This window comes from Halichoerus grypus, chromosome 1 (assembly GCF_964656455.1).
Source record: "Halichoerus grypus chromosome 1, mHalGry1.hap1.1, whole genome shotgun sequence".
NCBI lineage: Eukaryota > Metazoa > Chordata > Mammalia > Carnivora > Phocidae > Halichoerus > Halichoerus grypus.
In genome coordinates, this window is record NC_135712.1 from 91,097,903 (window position 1) to 91,120,712 (window position 22,810).

At 37.2% G+C, this 22,810-nt stretch overlaps 1 protein-coding gene across 1 annotated transcript in view; it reads left to right on the forward strand.

Annotated features, from left to right (window-relative positions):
- SPATA16 (spermatogenesis associated 16) overlaps positions 1-22,810 on the forward strand; it is a 227,036-nt gene that overhangs the window by 192,483 nt on the left and 11,743 nt on the right. The window contains exon 10 of the mRNA XM_036075653.2: positions 2,769-2,852. Coding sequence (XP_035931546.1) covers positions 2,769-2,852 — 84 coding nt within the window. The remainder of the gene's footprint in view (positions 1-2,768; positions 2,853-22,810) is intronic.

Here is a 22,810-nt window from a genome sequence, read left to right on the forward strand (position 1 = left end):
TGATGTGTAAAAACATGGAAAAGGGCTGATTATTCATATCGTGGATCAAGCTTTTTGTTTTAAATAAAGTGTAATTATAATAAATTATTTCTTAAACTCCAAGATATGTTAATATATAATTTTCTTGTAAGGGAAAGTGAGAGGACAAGAGTAATTGCTATATAAAAACCAACCCCGGGGCGCCTGGGTGGCTCAGTCGTTGGGCGTCTGCCTTCGGCTCAGGTCATGATCCCAGGGTCCTGGGATCGAGCCCCACATCGGGCTCCCTGCGCAGCGGGAAACCTGCTTCTCCCTCTCCCACTCCCCCTGCTTCTGTTCCCTCTTTCGCTGTGTCTCTGTCAAATAAATAAAATCTTAAAAAAAAAAAAAAAACCAACCCCACAAAATAGTCTTTATAGTTTTCTTATTCATTTCTAGTGTCATATATATGTTGGTGGTGTCAACACACACACACACACAGGTACGTTTTTTTTTAAGGTTTGTTTATTTTAGAGAGAGAGAGAGAGAGGGAGAGCACAGTAGCGGGGCGAGGAACAAAGAGAGAGGGAGAGAGAGAATCCTCAAGCAGACTCCCTGCTGAGCAGGGAACCGACACGGGGTTTAATCCCAGAACCTGAAATCATGACCTGAGCCAAAGGCAGATGCTTAACCGACTGAGCCACCCAGCGCCCCCACACTGGTACATTTAGATAAAACAGTTGTTTCATTGGAGGGGAAAATGTAGTTAGTCAAATGATTTATTTTTAACTAAATTGACCAATTAACTCAGAAAACACAGAGCCAGTCAAAAATTAGTTGAAGGAATATGTCACAGAAAAATCTTCAAACAGATGTGTATATTATAACCATAATTAATATTAGAAATGATGGCTCCTCATTTGTAAAACTATTACTAACCAGTGTGAGGGCCATTCAAGGAAAGGTAAAATTTACTGTATATGGAGATCCTAATGTGTCGTAGGGAAGGGCTCTTTACTTTGAGGCTTTAATTGAAGGTAGCTAAAACTAATAATAGACCTGAATTGAATTCACGTAGCAGGGATGAGAACAGCCCAAACTGATCACCTGTAATTTTCAGATAACTAAAGCAACTCTCCCTCTTTGAGCTTTAAAGTTGTAACAAATTAATCCATCAAGAAATGAACTGCCAACATTTATAATGTTCATCTGACCCTATAAAAGGGTATTGAATAAATACCGATATTCAAAGTAAGTATATAAAACGGTCTGACTCGCCAAATAATAAAACTATGCGTACTAAAGTTTAAAACTGCGGGGTGAAAAAAAGTCTATTAATCAGGGAATTACTAAGTCAAAACTGGCAAGAATACTTTCTAAACCTTTACGGTTCTGTGCAGCGGAACACCTTCTAAAAGACTAAGTGTTTATCCTACCACTCATAAGGCATTCAGGAATGCAGTAAGTATGGAGTTTTCAAAGTGCATATTATAGCCAATTTTAGATGATTAATGCTCCTCTGAGATAAGAGGAAGCAAAGAAAATGTTAATTTAAGAAGTTGGCACAGTGTTGATCGTGTCTTCCTGAAAAGCACATTCAAGATTTAAATGAAAAATACAGGGGAGTTTCCTGCACTTAGGTTTTCTTAACCACATGTCTGCAGCTTTTTTTTTTTTTTCCTGGAAATATATTTCCAAATATAAACAAAGAGCATCAAACTAGCATTATTGACATCTTTTACTCACATGTTAGTGCAAGAGCCCACTATCTGAAACCTTGGAAAATAGGATTTCAGGGGATATTTTCATAATTTATATGCCTACTAGGAAAAAAAATTAATGTATGTGAATGTATATGTATAGGCCAAATATTTAAAAATCATGTATCTTGCAAGATTTCATCACCTGAAGTAACAGATTTTACTTTCCAACTTCCAAGCATAGGTTAACCTAGAAAATAAATCCTAGTAAATATCTTTTATGGTGCTACATAAACAGGGACTGCTCAATAGAAGAGTCTTGAGTGACTCAACTCTCTGCCCTCCTGCTTAAGCTCTGCAATATCTGAAGTAGAGAGAGATTATCTGAGAGTTCATACTCTGATGCCACAGTGAACTGAACTGGCATTTGTTTTATTTAGAGAACTTTCTTTTTTAGCTTTGATTATCACAGGGCTTGATGCAGCTTCATTACTTTGCAGCCACATATACAGCATGTGCACAGGATTGTTTTAAATGGGAATACGGCAGTTTTGGGCAAAGGGTGGAATTTTCTAAACTTGCCTTTGAAAAAGACAACTTGGTTATTTTGAAATTTTAGAAAATAAAAGAACAGTAAAGGAATTTAAATGAGCTAACATCCTTTAAAAGGCAATAAAACAGCACAATTTTAGTATTGTCCTCGGGTGAGCTTTTGCATGATGCCTAGAATTATGATACATTAGCCTCAGGAGAAAATACTAAAATGCATCCATGTACTACATGCCATTTCCTGGGAGAATTAACTACTGCCTTTATTCTTTACAACCCAAATCTGGTTTTTTTACAAAACATCAACACTTACTACATTAAAACCTATATGTTTTCTACAAATTTTCAAGAAGAATCTTTTCATTGTCACAATATTTTATATCTGCAATAATACTTGGTAATGACTGAAGTAAAGACGAGGTGGCAGTGTTCATTGTCGGAAAGATGAGTAATAAAATCATCAGCGTACAAATGATTTTTTAATTAGGTTTTAATCTGTGTATTTAGAGAAGTTATTTCTGTGTGAATTCCACACTGATAATTTTTATCTTGGTGCCACAGCTGCAGTCACTAATGGCAGATGCTATGGACACCCTTGAAGGAAGAAGAAACAATAAAGAACGTGTGTGGAATACAATCCAAAAGGTAAAACTTTCAGCTGAAGGGAAAAAATATATTATCTTCAAAGAAAATGTCCATCTTGGGTCAAATCTGTTTAGAAGATAAAAAGAAAAGAAAGCTCTTCAGGTTGTTTTATTGTTTGTTTTCCTTTTTAAATAAATGCAGCTATCTCCCTGGAAGTATAACCAGAATCAAAATGGATTTATATAATATTTCCTCGGGTCTGCTTCTCCAACAGATTGTGGTCATATGCTTTCATGGGTCTTCTTATGTTCATTTTCATATTCTATTTTCATTATCTGCTTCTTCATTATTGGTTGTTATAGATTTTTTTTAAAGCCCTCTCATCTCTGTTTTAGTCCACCCCCCAACACTTTCCCCACTTGAGAAGTAATGGCTACATTTCAGGGCACAACAAAGAAACTAGCACAGTTATGTTTTGGGTAGAGGAATAACATATTGGTTGTTAAGTAGAGGAACATCCCTTCATTGGCTACCTGAGTTAAATAAAACAAGCACAGAGATGCACCTAGCACCAGGTACTCAGAAGACTTGTGTGACACTACAGAGCTCTCTGACAATGTAGGAGGAGATAATGTTGAGTCTCCAGTCCAGTTAAAGGTGATAAATTCTAGTCAATCTACTCCCCATTCAGTCTCCTCCAATCACTTTCAGAATCCATAAAGGATAAACTGGTGTCACATATGAGAAGAGCAAACCAAAGAAACCTCTGGTTTAAGAGGTAACAGTCAGCCATGATGGATTCTAGTGCATCTGAGGAAATGGGTGTCTTCTCTAATCAGTTCAGAGGCCCTATGGTAAATGCACAGAACAGAAATTAACTGAACTCAGCAAATATTTGTTGACTATCTACTGTGCTGGAGAGAACACTGGGTGTTGCGGATATTATGCTAGACAATACGAACTCAGCCCCGGCCTATACAGGCCTTACCATCTAGGAAGGAAGACAAGTATACAGCTACAAGTTTACTGAATTTTATAGTTAAAAAGCAGATGTGCAATAATCTATAGAAACAAATAGGGGAATATAATCTGGTCTGAGAGGTCAGAAAAGCCATCTCTGAGGAGTGCTTAGGTGGCTCAGTTGGTTAAACATCTGCCTTCAGGTCAGGTCATGATCCCAGGATCCTGGGATTGAGCCCCATATCGGGCTCCCTGCTCCGTGGGAAGTCTGCTTGTCTCTCTCCCTCTGCCCCTCCCCCCCACTCATGCTCATGCATGTTCTCTCTCTCTCTCTCTCAAATAAATAAATAAATAATCTTTAAAAAAAGAGGGAGAGAAAGTGATATTAATACAACATTTTAAGGATATATAGTAGTTATCCAGATGAAAACAGAGATTTCTACAAAGAGGGAAGAGTTTGTACCAAGAGTGTAAAGAAAACATGGCAAATTGAAAAACTGATAAAGGAAGGAAAACTAATAAAGGAGCAAGGAACATATTTCAAAATGAAGTGCAGAAGCAGAAGTCAAATCACAGAAAGACTTATAAATGATAGTAAGGATTTGGAATGTTTCAGAAACTATCTGGAAAATGTTTTTGATACATCTCTAGGGCTATAGTAAGAGAACAGATTGAAGAGCTACAGAAACATGAGGAGGTCAGTTATAAGGCAGTGGCTTGATCTATGGTGGTGGGCATACAGATGGAAAGAAGCAGACAGAAAGAAGCAATGTGCAGGAAGCCAGATCTACAGTCCTTGTTCACTGATTGCTTAAGGGAGTTTAGAGAACAGAAGAAGTTAGAATGATGTGCAGACGTTGGGTTTGAATCACTGGACAGGGCATGGGGAGAGGTTTGCTGGTGCCATTTACTAAGGAAGAATGCACTTCAAAAGTGTAGCTTTTGCGGGGTGCCTGGGTGCCTCAGTCGGTTAAGTGTCTGCCTTCAGCTCAGGTCATGATCCCAGGGTCCTGGGATCCAGCCCCACATCAGGCTCCTCGCTCCACAGGGAGCCTGTTTCTCCCTCTCCCTCTGCTGCTCCCCATGCTTGTGCTCTCTCTCTGTCAAATAAATAAATAAAATCTTTTTTAAAAAGTGTAGCTTTGGGCTGAGAATATAAACTCAGAGTCCAGTCAGGAGACAGAAACCACTCCAGATATTTGACAGGGAATTTAATATAAAGAATAGTCAACTAGGTATGACACTGTTAACTAGGTAACTGAAAAAACAAAGGAGAACAATAATTTAGCACAGAAGAAGCAATTAAAGAGAGCAGCTACCACCCATTAGGGCTGGGAAATCAAATAGGAGAGATTGGAATTATTAAAAGTTAGAAACTTGAAGCAGGACCCTGCTGTGGACCAAAACTCAGACCTCCCACTAAGAGGCATTGCTCAGCTGGTGCTATTATCTCCGAGCTTGGAGGAGAAATCCTGAAGGGTTGAGGTCCAGACTTCTGAGGAGGGGGCACTAACTCACTGGTGCTGATGAGAGGAAGGGTGGTGGGAGTGGGGAGGGAGTTGTAATGGTGGTAATTCTGCAACTTTGGGAAAAACTAGATTCAACCACTACTACAGAAAAGAGCATAACTTTCTAGAGCAAAGAAGCCTTGCTGAAGAGATGCTCACGGGAACCCCAAGCAGACAGGAAATCAGCAGCAAGTAAACAGGAAGCAGCAAGTCCTCCTCTCTCCTTTGGCATTGCAATGCCCCTCTAATGCCTCCTATTGACAGAGACTACCAGCTGGCAAAACAAAAATGGGGTTTGCAGAGTTCCAGCCCCCAGCATCACAGAGCTAATCATAGAAGGGTGGGTTTGGAGTTAAGAGACTATAGGCTAATAACTGGCACAAAAGTGGATTGAACTCAGGGTGCTGGCAAGACATCCAAGGGGAAGTACAGGAGTCTGGAGTTCTAGATAAAAGACTGAATAGAGAAAGATTTTTTTAGTTGTTGGCAAACTGATATTAACTGAAATCATTCGAGAAGGTGAGATGGCCGAGAAGAGCATAGAATAAGAAGAGAAGAGAGCCTTGAGGAGCACATTTCAAACTTAGGAAGAGAACCCTACAAAGGAGACTCAGAAGAAATGGCAAGAGGAATTGGAGTCAGAGGTAAACCAAATGCAATTCTGATGAGACTCAAGCAACATAACCAAATACCTCTGTTGGCTATAGAAATAATTTTTTAGCGTGGGGTCGGCAAACTACAGCCCACAGGTCAAAACCAGACAATCACCTATTTTTATAAATAAAGTTTCTTGCACACAGCTGTGTCATTCATTTATATATCATCTATGTCACCTCGGCCAAGTTGATTAATTGCTACGGAGACCATATAGCTCACAAAGCCTAAAATATTTACTATCCGACCCTACATAGAAAAAGTTTGCTGTACCCTGGTTTATAGCATTATCCATCCCAGAAACATTTACATTTGTACACTACATATTTGTATTTATAAATCCAAGTGATAATAGGGCAATAGTCCAATTATGAAATTCCAAGGACCAGTCAAAAAGATGGAGAGAAATTGACATTTGTCTATACCTGTCTCCATCTTATAAATAACCACCAATTCCACCTCACACTAAGCTAAGTTTTAATGCCCACATTCATAGGAATGCTTAGCCTGTGGCTTCCCACTTTGCCCCTATTGCAGTTATGTATTGCTGCGTTATAAATCACTGCAAATATAGTGGTTTAGAACAATAACCCAATATTATCTCTCACAGTTCTGAGTTGACCAGACTTGGCGAGGTGTTCTTGCTCAGTGTCTTTCATGTAGTTCAATCAGGTGGCTTCTATGCCTGGGGCTGGAGTCATCTGAAGGCTAGGATATACTAGACTACAACATGGCTCACTCATGTGGTTGACAACTATCATTAGTCAACTGAGACAGCCAACTGGAGTGCCTACATGTGTCCTCTCCATGTGAATTAGGCTTTAAACAGCTGGGTTCTGAAAGGAACTATTTCAAGAAGAAAGGAAGTGGAAACCATCAGTCCTCTTAAAGGTTAGGCCCAGAACTTTGCCATATTCTACTGGTAGTAGTTACAGACCAGCCCAGATTCCTGGGGTTAGAGGAATAGATTGCATTTCTCCAAGGAGGAGTGACATGTGCATTCATAAAGAGAATGAAATGATAGCATCGATCTTGGAGACAAACTCCAGCAGCAGAGCTATGGATCTCTGTCCTGTGCTGGAAAACACCTGCAAGCGAGCAAGAGTCAGGAGGATAGTAAAGTCAAGGTGTCTGAGGATGGAACATTGCAAAGCCACTCTACCCAACCACTAGGTGTCTAGAAAGACTCACTGGTGAGCAGCCAATCTTTCCAAATTAAAAGCCCTGGTAATGATCCTAGCTTTCTAAATGGAAGCTCCTGAGAGGTCTTTAGGAAGATGTGAATGGAAAGAAACAGGGTGCCAAATTTTTCCCAAGGGTTTTTAATTTGGTTAATGTGACTCTACAAAGGATGATCATATCACTTTCAGACAATTTCGGTAGCAAGTAAGTAATTTCCTTTTACTGCTACAGAGTTAATTTGCGTGTGCAGAAAAAAATAATTAAAAAAACCTAATTGTACAAGCTACACTGTGTTCTGAGCCCACTAGAAGTTGATATCAGCATCACCACCTCTGAGATCTGTTATCTGTAATAGAAACAGCTGCTGTACCTAATGAAAACACTTGGAATTTTCATCTGAAGCACAGAATTATAGCAGCACCTCCTAGTTCCACGTACTTAAAGGGTCTGTCAGAATCCCCATTACCTAACACAATTTCCAGAGCTTCACTTTTTTACAGGTCTATAAAAAGCCTATCAAAATGAAATCTGATTCATGAGTGCTGACCTCCTGTCTACATTTTTTTTCTTGGAGATTTCTCTAGGAACCCAGAAAAAGAAAGGAGACAATTGTGTTTTTTCCTAATTTACCAAAACTAAAATATATTCTTTATAGAGTTTTAGGAAAGTGGCTTTTCTTTTGGTTTGGCTTTATAGAATATTTCCTTCCCAGTAATTAACTCAAGAAAAATATATGTACATTGGGTTAGCTGTGCAAATACAAAAATAAGCAGATTGTGTGTTAAAAAAAAAAAAAAAAGGTAAATTTTCTCATGTTGGAAAGTCCCATGACACGGCAGGACTCTTTAACAAGGTTTAGGCCATAACTACAACAACAAAACCCTGAGAAAACATACACTTTTGAATATCCCAGAGGTCTTGTTATCACACTGCTTATTCATGTATGCATCCAACATTTACTGGGCATCTCCTGCGGGTCAGACAGTGTTCTAGACATTGGAGATATAGCCATGAAAAAATAGTGTCCTCATAATGTTTGCATTCTAAAGTAGGCAATAAACTACCGAAAGAAATATGGAATATATTATAAGTAATGAATGCCATAGCTGGAGGAAGCAGGAAAGGAAAATGGAAAGTGCCAATGATTGCAACTGCACTAGAATAGTCAGGCCAGGATTCACTGAGGTGACGCTTGAACAAAAGTCTGAAGGGAATGCAAACCATGCAAATACCTTGTAAAAAGCATTCGTAAAGGAAACAGCAAATGTAGGACCCCAAGATGAGAGAGTACCTGGTGTGTACAAGGGATTACAAGGAGGGCCAGGGGACTGGAATAGAATGAACAAGAGTAACAGAAGATGAAGTGAGCAGAGGACACAATGCTTTGTCAAAGAGAAAAACAAAAACACTCTAAGCTGCTGAGTTGAGAATAGATCGAAGGGAGCGAGGGTAGAGTCAGGGAGACCAGTTAGTAGTTTACTATAATGATACAGGAGACTAATTATGATGGCTTGAACCCAAGGTTGGATGGCTTCAATCTTGAACCCAGGTGGTGGCAGTGGATGTGAGAAATGGTCAAATTCAGTCTTTTATCCAAAAGAAGACCAAAGGCTTATTTAGAGGGTGGCTAGAAAAGTAAAAAAGCACCCGGAACTAGCAATTTGGAGACCTGGGCCTGTTGCAAATTAGTTCAGAAGCTACATCCTTTCTCTGGGCCTCAGTTTTTTCATCTTTTGTAAAGTAAAGATATTGAACTACAAGATTTTAGGTCCCCTCCCAGCTCTGAATGAATGAGTCTTTCAAAAGCCAGACCATCAAAATGAAGGAATAAGAGTCAATGTTTACTAAGCTCTTCATATGTGCCAACACTCTCCTGTATTCCCTTTACATATACCAACTCACTAATCCTCACATGAGGTCAAGCGTGTACTTTATTAAACAGAGAAGTTCAACAGTTTGCGTAAAGGCACACAGCCAGTGAGTGATGGAGCCAGGATTTGATCTGACCCTAGAGCCTAAACTCTTTCTTGATAGAAGTCTAAGCTTTGTGCTGTCTGAAAAAGCCTGACTGACCAACATCGTTTTATGTATAGCTGAGCATTCAGGTGTAAGGCCAAATGGGGAATTATGGTGACTTCCAATGAAAGTGAAATTTGACCATAAGCTAGCACAGTTTGATTGTCTTCAATTCTCAAAATAAATTTCTTTTCATCTGGGTCTAAGGAGTCACTAAGGAATTTTTGGTGTAGTCTACCCCTATAATCCACCTATATAGGATCCTCATCCTCTGTTCCTTAGTTTTTCATCTATAACCAGGAAAGATACAGAACCTAAATCTGCAAATCCTTGACCATTAATTCAGCACCCACTTGTGGGACCTTGGGCAAGTCACAACCTTCTGAGAAACATGTGTTTATATACTTACCACCTTCAGAGTCTATGATTTTATGTTACCTAGTATTGAATCCTAAAGCCCATTAAAGCTTTATGAACTAGGCCTGAAGATAAATAGAGAAAGAAGTCTTTAGAAAAGGAGTCTTTAAAAAAAAAAAATGTGCCAACTGTTAAGTTGGAACATTCCTATTTCTTCTCACCACAGAATCAGTTAAGAGAAACAGTTAAGCAGCACTCTGTCTGCAACTCAGAGGAAAAGTTCTTTGTTCTTCCTTTATAAAGTCTAAATTTCACATTGAGAAGATCAGAATTTAATCTGGCACAACATAAAGTATTGTCTTATTCTGATATTCCTCTGGATCACTGATTTGAGACTAAATGAGGAGAAATGAAGTTTTGTTATTTTAAAAGTAATGAGGAAAATACCATGTAATCATGGTCCTGTGAATTTTCATGAAAAGAAATACTACTTTAAAATTTCATCAAATATTATAATGTGGTACATCATAATCTTCAATGAATTCAACTAATGGAGTATAGGTGGATATCTTTAAACCATCCATATGAACTTGTTCAAAATTATTCAGCTTTTTATGTCCCTTTTATCTCAAAATCTTAACCTATAAGTCATATTCACCATCATACAGACATGATATTCATTGATATACTAATTTGGTCTTTTAAGATGAAAATGAGATAGAATCGTATGTCACTTAGCAACTCTGTTCTGTTCAAGGCTGTTGATGTAGGCAGAGCAAGCCGGGGAGAATACAAATCTGGGAGATGGGCCAGGGGCAGTTGGTTGAGGAGGAAGAGAGAAGAGCAAATTGGAACATTTTATTTACTTTCCACATCAGCATTCAAACCTGAATCCCTCCAGAAACTCTTCTGAGAGAGATTGCACATGCGGTACTATCCTTCATCGGCCAGTCGTTTGGGCTGACTAATAATATGTGGTTAGGGCGTGCAGTTGTGTCTCTGAAAGCACTGCTGTCTTTTCAAAGATTCAGCAGCCGTACTACTCATTTGCAAAGCAGTTTTTCCAGCAATCAGGCTTTTCCTGTGTGTCTTGTTCTTTAAGGAGTCTCTGCAGATTTATTGCAATTTGATTGTGAATCACCGCTTCTGGTTATGGGCTTCCTCATTAGCATATCCCCAAATTCCTTTACAGTATGTACTCTAAGCACTGCTAAGAAGTTCCGTCCATGGCATAATGCAGATCGTGTGGAGATCTAAGTGCTCTTGTTGCTGACCACACTGGGGAGAAGGACAGGGACAGACTCTGAGGACAAGGAGACAGGCAAGGCTCAAGGGACAGAAGAGGCCAGATGTCTGGGACAAATCTTTGAGGTTCCTAGGATGAATGAGTCTGCGCCAGTAGGTGTCCAGACAGCAGCAGCAGTGGAGTAGGCTCCACCAAAGTCCTGGCAGACCTCCTGATTGTGGTCAGAGGCTGAGCCCTGGGGCATTTGGACCTGGAGGGAGCATTTCATCCTCAAATGTCACACTCAGCAAAGCCAAGTCTAGCCTGGAAAGTGGAGAAAGCCAAAAGCCTTCGTTCTAGCCATTTTCCCCAGCTATAGTGTGATCCTCCAAATCTAGATGACAAATTTCAGTTACCATTTAAACCAAACAACATCTTTCTCCTCTGACTTAAAGGAAAAAATGTGTGGTTAATTTGTTAAACATTTTCAACACGTATTTGCTAATCACTGATTTTCCACCTGTGCTTGGTCTTCCCTCCAAAACTGAGAATACCTCTTTTATGTACTTTTTTGGTTGAAAGTATTCTAAAACTTTCACAATTTCTGCAGCAGAAGCATTTCTGTGCAGGAGTCAAATCCTAGCATGGCCCTCATCTAGGGAGTACGTATCCAGGAACTTTGCTGGGAGTTTATCAAGGGGCAGACAAAACTGTCATTGTACTCACATACCTAAACATACCTAATAAAATACTGTGTTACTCAATAAATGATCAAACTATGTTAGTCTCTTTGAAGTTTGCTTTTGAATAACTATCCCAATTAAAACAAGCTATAGAAAATTTTATTTCAAATAAATAAGTTAATTAATACTGTGGTGATGGCAAATATTATCAGTGATTACTGTTGATCTTTTAATATGTGCCAAACACTTCATCATCAGGTTATCACATTTACTCATTGCAACAACCCTGTGAGGGAGATGTCATTATTTTTCCTTTGGAAGATTAGAAAAAGAGCTTTGTAGAATTAACAAGGAAACAAACCTAAGCTTGTAGTGACAAGGTTTAGTCTTAAATCAGATTTGTTTGGGTGGATCAAAGGCTCTGTTCCTAATCATTAGCTAGAACACTTATGTTAAACCAAATGCAGCTACTAAAAGTCAATGGCACAAAGAATGTTGTGTGACCCAAGTTCAGATTCTGTAGGACAACCAGTAAGACAACCCTTGAGCCTAGTTTTCAGCAGTGAGTGGAATAGGAGCATCAGAGGCTATTATAGCCATCCTCTATCCTTCTCTAGATCACAGCTGACTGGCCCAGCTGAGGATGTATCCAGACAGCTTTGAGGCAGTTGCCTGACCAAGTCCAAAACTTGACACCCGCTGTCCCCTGGATCATCTTCTCTCACTGTCTTCCCTCATTATCCCTCCTTCTATAAACATTGTGTTTAGAATGGCTTTGATAGCTCACCATTTTCCCTCTTCTTGCAACTTTAGAACTTCAAAGAAACAGCTTGGAAGTCTGGTCATTCCTATAGTGTACTTATTATTGATCTGAGGGTCACCTTCTGGTGAGTTATCTGAACTATTCTGAAATGCAGGCTGTCAATGATAATACAATTTCAGGAACACATATTGCCATAACCCCTCCAAACTTTATCCTCAGAGCCCAGAAGACTTGAGCCTAGGACTGTACAGCGTATATTTCACTCCCTCACTTCCTGGGATCACTCCCTGCCTGTCCCACTAGTGAGCTAATATAAGAAGATAACTAAAACGGAAATTGGAAATGTGTATAGTTTTTTTAATGTCTATAAAAACTTTTCAAAATGTATCTTTCAGAAGTTCAGTGAAATATCTGGGGCAAGGGAGGGGAGCACATATCTCAATTCTATTTTGAACTGAAGAGTGAGTTTGCAGTTCATTCTAAAGTTACTCTCCTTAAATTACCAAAGGTGTCTTCTTTGCTTGGCAGCCCAGCATTTTATTGCATGTATTTTACGCATTAAGTTTTGCAATCCTTTATAATTCTGGAGAATAACACAATAACAGCTTATACCACTTGGTAGTTAAATGAACCATGGGACATCTTCCATTCTGTATTGAAAGTGGGATTAATACAGAGTTCAGAGCAATTGACTTGTAGCTCATTCAATCATTTACAGTGTACTCATTATACCTTTCATCTTTTGGAGAAGGGCAGAAATGAAAGTGCCTTTACACGCAGCCCTAAAGGAAGGTATGATCCATTTCTCATTCTGATTATGACTTTCTTAAAATGGTGCATGTGGAGGAGGGGACAAAGCTATAATCTAAAACATATATAAATGCCATAAGCATAAACACACCCACATCTCTTAGTATCATCAAAACTCTGTGTGTGTGTGTGTGTGTGTGTGTGTGTGTGTGTGTGTGTGAAACTTATGTGTACTCTGCTAAAAATGGTTTTCTGCTTGAGAAAAGATTCTAGAGAGGGGCATGAGATGGCTGGTGAAAGAATGAATACAGACCTATGTTAGAAAGCCTGACCTAAAAACAAGATAAAGTTAAGCCCCCCTCTTATTGAATTAAAAGGAATCAGAGAGACTTTTAACTTCCCAAGACTTCTTATGCAGAGAAGACCCCTTCAGCTTCACAATGATTCACTAAATCATATTAACATAGATATTTAGAAGCAACTGGAAAAACTGATTCAAGAAATGATACTACATCTCCCTGAAGTACAGGGGTCAAAATTATTTTTTTAAAAAACCATGAGAGAAGACTTCCACTTCAGGAATATGGAGTAGATATGCTTTTCCCTATTCCTTCCATTAAGCACAACTAAAAATCCTGAACATTATATGTAAAACAAATACAAGATTCTGGAAGGTGGAATGAAAAGGACTGACAACCAAGAGACATGGAGACTTGAGGAATGACATTATGGATTTTTGTTTTCCCATACATCCTACACTTGTTGCTGAAGAAGTTAGTAACCCAGAAACACTAACATGTGTAGACAAAAGAAGCCTCAACAAAAACCTGCTCTCTCTAGTCAAAGGACAAGGAATGAGGAAGCCTAGCAAAATGGAAAATTCTTAGACAATAATCATTCTACTCCAGCCAAACATCACAGAAAAAAATGGTGATCCAACACCGACCCATCTCAGCAAAGGCCAAGCAAGGAATTAGACTTCTGTCCTTACCAGGCTATAAAAACGTGTCCCAGCCTTCCCACTCTAACAGGGTGGTGTCAAAAAAAACAGATATGGAGCCTGGACTTTCATCTCCACTGGGTGGTAAGGCACCACTTCCTCCACTGCCCCCTGTTGGTGTGGTGTCAGAGGAGGCCTGGTAGGCAGTCAAGATTTTTGCCAAGCACCAACAATTATGAGCCTGCCTCTTCAATATGACGTCAGTGGAGTCCACATGGCAAGCCCTGATGAGGTATTGCTACCTCTCCCAGCTAGGAAGGTATCAGTGAAAACCTAGTGAGGAGCTTGAACACTCGTCCTCACCCAGAAGTAATGAGGAGCCCCTCCCTCAGGAGTCAATGAAAGCTGAGTGGGGAACCTGAACTTCCATACCCACCTAGCAGTAACAAGGCAGTGCTCCTCCCATCTTCTACCATAGCAGTGTCAGAAAAATCCAGCTAAATGAGAAGGTTTAAATAAGATCCAGAGTTTCATAGCATAATGCTCAAAATGTCCAGATTTCAAATGAAAGTCACTCATCCTACCAGGAACCAGGAAGATCTCAAACTGAATGAGGAAAGACAATAGATTCTAACACAGAGATGATAGAGATATTAGAATTTTCTGACAAAGATTTGAAAGCAGCCATCAAAAGAAATGTTTTAATGAGCAATTACAAACACCTTAAACCAAATTAAAAAAAAAAAAATGAGTCTCCACAAAGAAATAGAAAGGTTCAGCAGATAATAGAAGATATAAAAAAGAACAAATAGAAATTTTGGAACTCAAATACTGAAATAAAAACTGAAAATTAAAAAAAAAACCTCAGTGGATGTAAAATATGTATAAAATATGATACCAAATATCTGAAATGTGGAGGGGAGAGGAGTAAAGAATGAGTTTAAAATTAAGTGACAATCAGCTTAATGTAGACTGCTATATGCAGAAAATGTTATATATAAACCAAACGGTAACCACAAATCAAAAAAACAGTAATAGATATGCAAAAATAAAAAGAAGGCATCCAAGTACATCACTAAAGGAAACCAGCAAACCATGAAAGAAAGAGAATAAAGGATCAGAGAAAAACTACAAAAACAACCACAAAACAAGTAACAAAATGGCAATAAATATGTATCTATCAATAATTAGTTTGAATGAAAATAGACTAATCACTCCAATCAAAAGACATAGGGTGACAGAGTAGATAAAAAAAGAGACCCACCTATATCCTACATGAAACTCCTTTCAGACCTAAAGACACCTGCAGATCAAAAGTGAGGGGATAGAGAAACATTTATCATGCAAATGGATGTCAAAACAAAGCCAGAGTAGCAATACTTATATTAGACAAAATGGACTTTAAAACAAAGATTATAAAAGAGACAAAGAAGGATACTGTATAATAATAAAGGGGACAATCCAACAAGAAGATATAACAATTATAAATATGTATGCATCTAACATGGGAGCACCTAAATAGATAAAACAATTAATAACAAACATAAAGAAATGACTTGATAGTAATACAATAATAGTAGAGGACTTTAACACTCAACTTACATCAATGGGCATATCATCCAAACAGAAAATCAACAAGAAAACAGTGGCTTTGAATGACACACTAGACCAGATGGATTTAACAGATAGATTCAGAACAATTCATCCTAACAGCAGAATACACACATTCTTTTCAAGTGCACATGGAACATTCTCCAGAATACATATTAGGCCACAAAACAAGCCTCAACAAATTCAAAATGACTGAAGTCATACTATGCATCTTTTCTGACCATAATGCTATGAAACTAGAAGTTAACCACAAGAAAAAATCTAGAAGGACCACAAATACATGGAGGTTAAATAATATGCTACTAATAAATGCTACTAAACAATGAATGGATCAACTAAGAAATCAAAGAAGAAATCAACATAGAAACAAATGAAAATGAAAACACAATGATCCAACACCTTTGGGATGCAGCAAAAGCAGTTCTAAGAGGGAAGTATATAGCAATATTGGTCTACCTCAACAAACAAGAATAATCTCAAACAACCCAACCTTACACCTAAATGAACTAGAAAAAGAATAACAAACAAAACCCAAAATCATCAGAAGGAAGGAAATAATAAAGATTAGAACAGAAATAAGTGATATAGAAACTAAAACACACACACACACATACACACACACACACACAATAGAACAAATCAATGAAACCAGGTGCTTGTTCTTTGAAAAGATCAACAAAATCAATAAGCCTCTAGCCAGACTCATCAAGAAAAAAAGAGAAAGGACTCAAAAAAATAAAATCATAAATGAAAGAAGAGAAATGACAACCAACACCACAGAAATGCGAATTATTGTAAGAGAATATTATGAAAAACTATATGCCAAAAAATTAGACAACCTAGAGGAAACGGATAAATTCCTAGAAATATACAACGTACCAAAACTGAAGCAGGTTAGAAATAGGAAATTTGAACAGACCAATTACCAGCAAGGAGATTGAATCAATAGTCCAAAAACTCCCAACAAACAAAAATCCAGGACCAGAGAACTTCAAGGGGAATTCTACCAAATATTTAAGGAAGAGTTAATACCTATTCTTCTCAAACTATTCCAAAAAATAGAAGGAAAACTTCCAAATTCATTCTATAAAGCCAGTATCACCCTGATACCAAAATCAGATAAAGACACCACAAAAAAAGGACTACAAGACAATATCTCTGATGATCATAGATGCAAAATCCTCAACAAAATACTAGCAAACTGAATCCAACAATACATTAACAAAATCGTTCACCACGATCAAGTGAGATTTATTCCTGAGATACAAGTGTGGTTCCATATTCATAAATCAATCAACTTGATACATCACATCAATAAGAAAAAGGATAAAAACAATATGATCATTTCAATAGATGAGAAAAGCATTTGACAAAGTACAACATCCATTAACAATAAAAGCTCTCAACAAAGTAGGTTTAGGGGCACCTGGGTGGCTCAGTCAGTTGAGCATATGACTCTTGGTTTTGGTTCAGATGATGATTTCAGTATTGTAAGATCAAGCCTCACATCAGGCTCCACGCTGAGTGTGAAGCCTGCTTAAGATTCTCTCTCTCCCTCTGCCCCTCCCCCTACACTTTCTCTCTCTCTCTCTCTCAAAAAAAAAAAGTAGGTTTAGATGGAACATACATCAACATAATAAAGTCCATATATGAAAAACCTAAAGCTACCACCATCCTTAATGGGAAAAACTGAGAGCTTTTCCCCTAAGATCAGGAACAAGACAAGGATGTCCACTCTCACCACTTTTATTCAACATAGTACTGGAAGTCCAAGTCACAGCAACACAAATACAACAAAAAGAAATAAAAGGCATCCAAATTGATAAGGAAGAAGTAAAACTGTCACTATTTGCAGATGTCATGATACTACATATAGAAAACCCTAAAGGCTCTACCAAAAAACTACTAGAACTGACAAATGAATTCAGTAAAGTTATAGGATACAAAATAAATGTGCAGAAATCTGTCACATTTCTATACACTAATAATGAAGCAATAGAAAGAGAAATTAAGAAAACTACCCCACCTACAATTGCATCAAAACTAATAAAATACCTAGGAATAAACCCAACCAAAGAGGTCAAAGACCTGTACTCTGAAAACTATAAAACACTGATGAAAGAAATTGAAGATGACACAAAGAAATGGAAAGACATCCCATGCCCATGGATTAGAAGAACAAATATTGTCAAAATGTCTATACTACCCAAAGCAATCTACACATTTAATGCAATCCCTATCAAAATACCAACAACATTTTTCACAGAGCTAGAACAAACATCCTAAAATTTATATGGAACCACAAAAGACCCCAAATAGTCAAAGCAATTTCGAAAAAGAAAAGCAAAGGTATCACAGTTCTGAACTTCAAGTTATATTACAAAGTGGCAGTAATCAAAACAATATGGTCCTGGCACAAAAATAGACATCTAGATCAACAGAACAGAATAGAAAGCCCAAAATAAACACATACTTATATGGTCAATTAATCTTTGACAAAGCAGGAAAGAATATCCAGTGAGGAAAAGACCATCTCTTCAATAAATGGTGTTGAGAAAACTGGACAGATACATGCAAAAGAATGAAAATGGACCAATTTCTTACAACATACACAAAAATAAACTTAAAATGTATTAAAGACCTTAATGTGAGACCTAAAACCATAAAAATCCTAGAAGAGAACATAGGCAGTAAGCTCTCTGACATTGGCCATAGCAACATATTTCTAAAATATGTCTCCTGAGGGAAGGGAAATAAAAGCAAAAATAAATTATTGGGACTGCATACATCAAAAGCTTCTGCACAGCAAAGGAAACAATCAACAAAACTAAAAGGCAACCTACTGAATGGGAAAAGATATTTGCCAATGACTTATCCGATAAAGGGTTAGTGTCCAAAATATATAAAGAACTGATACAACTTAAAAAAAAAAAATGAAATCTTGCCATTTGCAACAACATGTATGGAGCTAGAGAGTATATTATTAAGTGAAATAGGTCAGTCAGAGAAAGCACCATATGATTTCACACATATGTGGAATTTAAGAAACAAAACAAATGAGCAAACGTGGGGGGTGGGGAGAGAGAGACAAACCAAGAAACAGACTCTTAACTATAGAGAAGAAACTGATGGTTACCCAAGGGAAGTTGGGTAGGGAGATGGGTGAAATAGGTGATGGGAATTAAGGAGTACACTTGTATTATTGAGCACTGGCTGATATATGGAATTGTTGAATTACTATATTGTACACCTGAAACTAATATAACACTGTATCATAACTATGCTGAAACTAAAATAAAAACTTAAAAACTCTGTCTCAATGACAGAATGAAGGGGACAGAGAAAAGAATCAATAAAATGAAGATAGAAAAATGAAAATTACCCAATCTAAACAACACCAATGGGCCCTAATAAAGGCATGTGCCCTGGGTCCTGTCTCTCTCTCTCTCTACCTGTACCCTGCCTCAACCTCTCCATATGGTGCCTCAAGGCATGCTGTGTACTTCCTCTAGGACTTATGAATAACATATTTCTCTATTTCAGTTTCTCTTGTGGTCTTTTGTTGAACTGCATGCAGCTCATCATCCAGCACCCTGTGCTCTATTTGGTAAATGTTGACAAAGTCGTAACAGTCTTACACTCTTTCTCTGCCTTTTGTGGTTTTAATTGGGTATTTTATATGATTCTATTTTCTCTCTTTTCTTAGCATATCAGTTATAATTTTTTTTTACTATTTTTACTAATTGTCTTAGAGTTTACAATATACCTTTACAACTAATCCAAGTCCACTTTCAAATGGATACAACTACACCACTACACAGGCAGTGTGAGTACCTTATAACAAAATAATCATTTTTTTCATCTCTGTATCATTGTTCTCATTTATTTTGTTTATATATATAAGCAAACATAAGTGTGTATGTGTGTATATATATATATATATATACACATACACATAAGATATATACATAGGCATGCATAATCAAATACGTTGTTGCTTTATTGTTGCCCATGCACCAAGATAGGCCACATTGTAGGCCATAAAAGCCACCTTAAAATTTAAAATAATAGAAATCATACAATGTCTGCTCTCAGGCCATGATGGAATTAGATTAGAATCAATAACAGGAAAATCTCAAAATACATAAAGGTTAAACAACATACAGCTACATAATACATGGATCAAATAAGAAATCTCAAGAAAAATTTTAAAATATTTTCAATCAAATGAAAATAAAAACACAACTTAACCAAATTTTTGTGACATAGTGAAAGTAGTGCTTAGAGGGAGATTTGTAGCATTTGAATATATGCATTAGAAAAGAAGATCTAAAATCAATCATCTTAGTTTCACCTTAAGAAACTAGGGAAAAAAAGAGAGCAAATCAAGTCCAAAGTAAGCAGAAGAAAATAAATATTAAGAATTAGAGCATAAATCAATGAAAGTGAAAACAGGAAATTAATAGAGAAAATCAACCAAACCAAAACTGGTTCTTTGAAAAGATCAATAAAATCAATAAGCCTCGGGGCGCCTGGGTGGCTCAGTCGGTTAAGCGTCTGCCTTCGGCTCAGGTCATGATCCCAGGGTCCTGGGATCGAGCCCCGCATCGGGCTCCCTGTTCGGCGGGGAGCCTGCTTCTCCCTCTCCCACTCTCCCTGCTTGTGTTCCCTCTCTTGCTGTGTCTCTCTCTGTCAAATAAATAAATAAAATCTTAAAAAAAAAAAAAAAAAAAAATAGGGGCGCCTGGGTGGCTCAGCCGTTAAGCGTCTGCCTTTGGCTCAGGTCGTGATCTCAGGGTCCTGGGATCGAGCCCCGCATCGGGCTCCCTGCTTGGTGGAAAGCCTGCTTCTCCCTCTCCCACTCCCCCTGCTTGTGTTCCCTCTCTTGCTGTGTCTCTGTCTGTCAAATAAATAAATAAAATCTTTAAAAAAAAAAAAAAAATCAATAAGCCTCTAGCCACGCTAAGGAAAAAAACAAAACAAAACAAAACAAAACCAGAAGACACAAATTAATAATCAGTTATTAAAGAGAGGACATCACTATAGATCCCATGGAAATTAAAAGGACAAAAAGGAATGCTGTGAACAAATGCTCTGCCCACAAATTTGATAACCTAGATGAAATGGTCGAATTCCTTGAAAGACACAATCTGCCAAAACTTACTCAAGAAGAAACAGACAATCTGAATAGGCCTATCTATTAAGGGAATTAAATCTATAATTAATAACCTTCTAAATATATGTAGAGCAAAAATTACTGGAGACAGAGAGAGATATTACATAATGATAAAAGGGTCAATCCACCAAGAAGACATAGCAATGTATATGCACCAAACAGGTCTGAAAAATATATGAAACAAAAATTGATAGGCCTGAAAGGAAAAATAAACAAGTCTGCAATATGGTTGGAGATTTTAACTCCTCTCTCTCAACAATCAATAGAGCAACTAATCAGAAAAGTCAGCAAGTATATATAGAACTCCATAACACCATCAAGCAAGAGTACCTAACCCACATTTATAGAACATCTATCCAACAACAGCAAAATACACATTCTTTTCAAGTGCCCATGGAATATATACCAAAATAGACTATATCTTGGGCCATAAACAAACCTCAACATTTTTTTTAACTGAAATCATAAACAACATTTACTTCAACTTTAATGGAACAAACATCAGAGAGATAACAGAAAATCTCTAAATACTAGGATAATCCATGGATCAAAAACAAGTCTCAAAGAAAATTAAAAACTACATTGAACTGAATGAAAACGAAAACACAACATATCAAAATTTGGGGGACACAGCCAAAGCAGCACTGAAAGATAAGTGTATAATACTAAATGCATATAGTATAATAGAAAAAAAATCTCAAATCAATTACTGAAGCCCCACCTCAAGAACATAAAAAAGAAAAGCAAAATAAACCCAAAGCAAGCACAAAGAAGGAAATAATAAAAAAAAAAAACTAAAAATCAATGAAAATGAAAACAGAAAAAAATAGAGAAAATCAGTTAAACAAAGCACTAGTTCTTTAAACAAATCAACAAAATCTGCAAAGCCTGAATAGGACTAATGAAGAACAAAAGGGAAGACACAAATGACCAATATCAGGAATGGAATGGGATATCACTACAGACCCTGCAGACATCAAAAGGCTAATAAGGGAGTACTATGATCAACTCTACACATATAAATTTGGCACTTAGATGAAATGTACAATTCCTCAAAAAACACAAACCAGCACAACTCACCCAATATGAAATAATTTCAATCATCATATAACTATTAAGAAAATTTAATTCACAACTTAAAACTCCCAAAAAAGAAATCTCCAAGCACAGCTGGTTTGATGTAAATTCTATATAATCTCTTTCAAAGAATACAAGAGGAAGAAACATTCCCCAATTCACATTATAAAGTTAGTATTATACTGATAACAAACAAGACAAAAACAGTACCAAAAAATGCAACTCAATATCCTTTATGAATATAGAGGCAAAATCCTTAAAATCTTAGGAAATAGAATTTAGCAAAATGTAAAAAGAATTATAAGCCATAACCAAGTGGAGTTCATTCCAGAGATGCAAGTCTGATTATTTGAAATTCATTGTAATCTTTCAAATTAACAGGATACAAAAGAAAAAAATCACATGATCATATCAATTGATGCAGAAAAAGCAGTCAACAAAATTAAACACCTATTCATGATAAGAAAAACTCTCAGAAAATTAGGCAAAGAGGAGAACCCCCTCAGCTTGTTAAACAGCATTTACAAAAATCCTACAGCTAACATTATACTTAATACTCAAAAACTGAAGTCATTCCCCCTAAGATCAGAAACAAGGCAAGTGTGTCAGCTCTCACCACTCCTATTCAACATTGTACTGGAAATTCTAGCCACTGCTGAAAGGCAAGAAAAGGAAATAAAAGGCATAGAGATCAGAAAAGAAGAAATAGAACTTTCCCTATTTGCAGACAGTATGATTGTCTACATAGAAAATCCCAAGGAATCTACAAAATGATGATGATAATAGTAATAATAATAAGTAGTAGTAGTAGTAGTAGTGCGTTCACCAAGGTTGCAAGACACAAGAAAAATGTGCAAAACTCAATTATGTTACTATATACTAGCAGTGATCAAGGACGCTGAGATTTAAAATACAGTACCATTTATAATTGCTTTAAAAAAGTGAAATGCTTTGCTATGAATCTAACAAAGCATGCATAGAATTTGCATGCCAAAAACTACAAAACAATAAGGAAAGAAATCAAAGATCTAAATAAATGGTGGGACATGCTGTGTTCATAAACTGGAAGAGTCAACATAGTATGGACATCAATCTCTCAAAATTGATATACAGGCT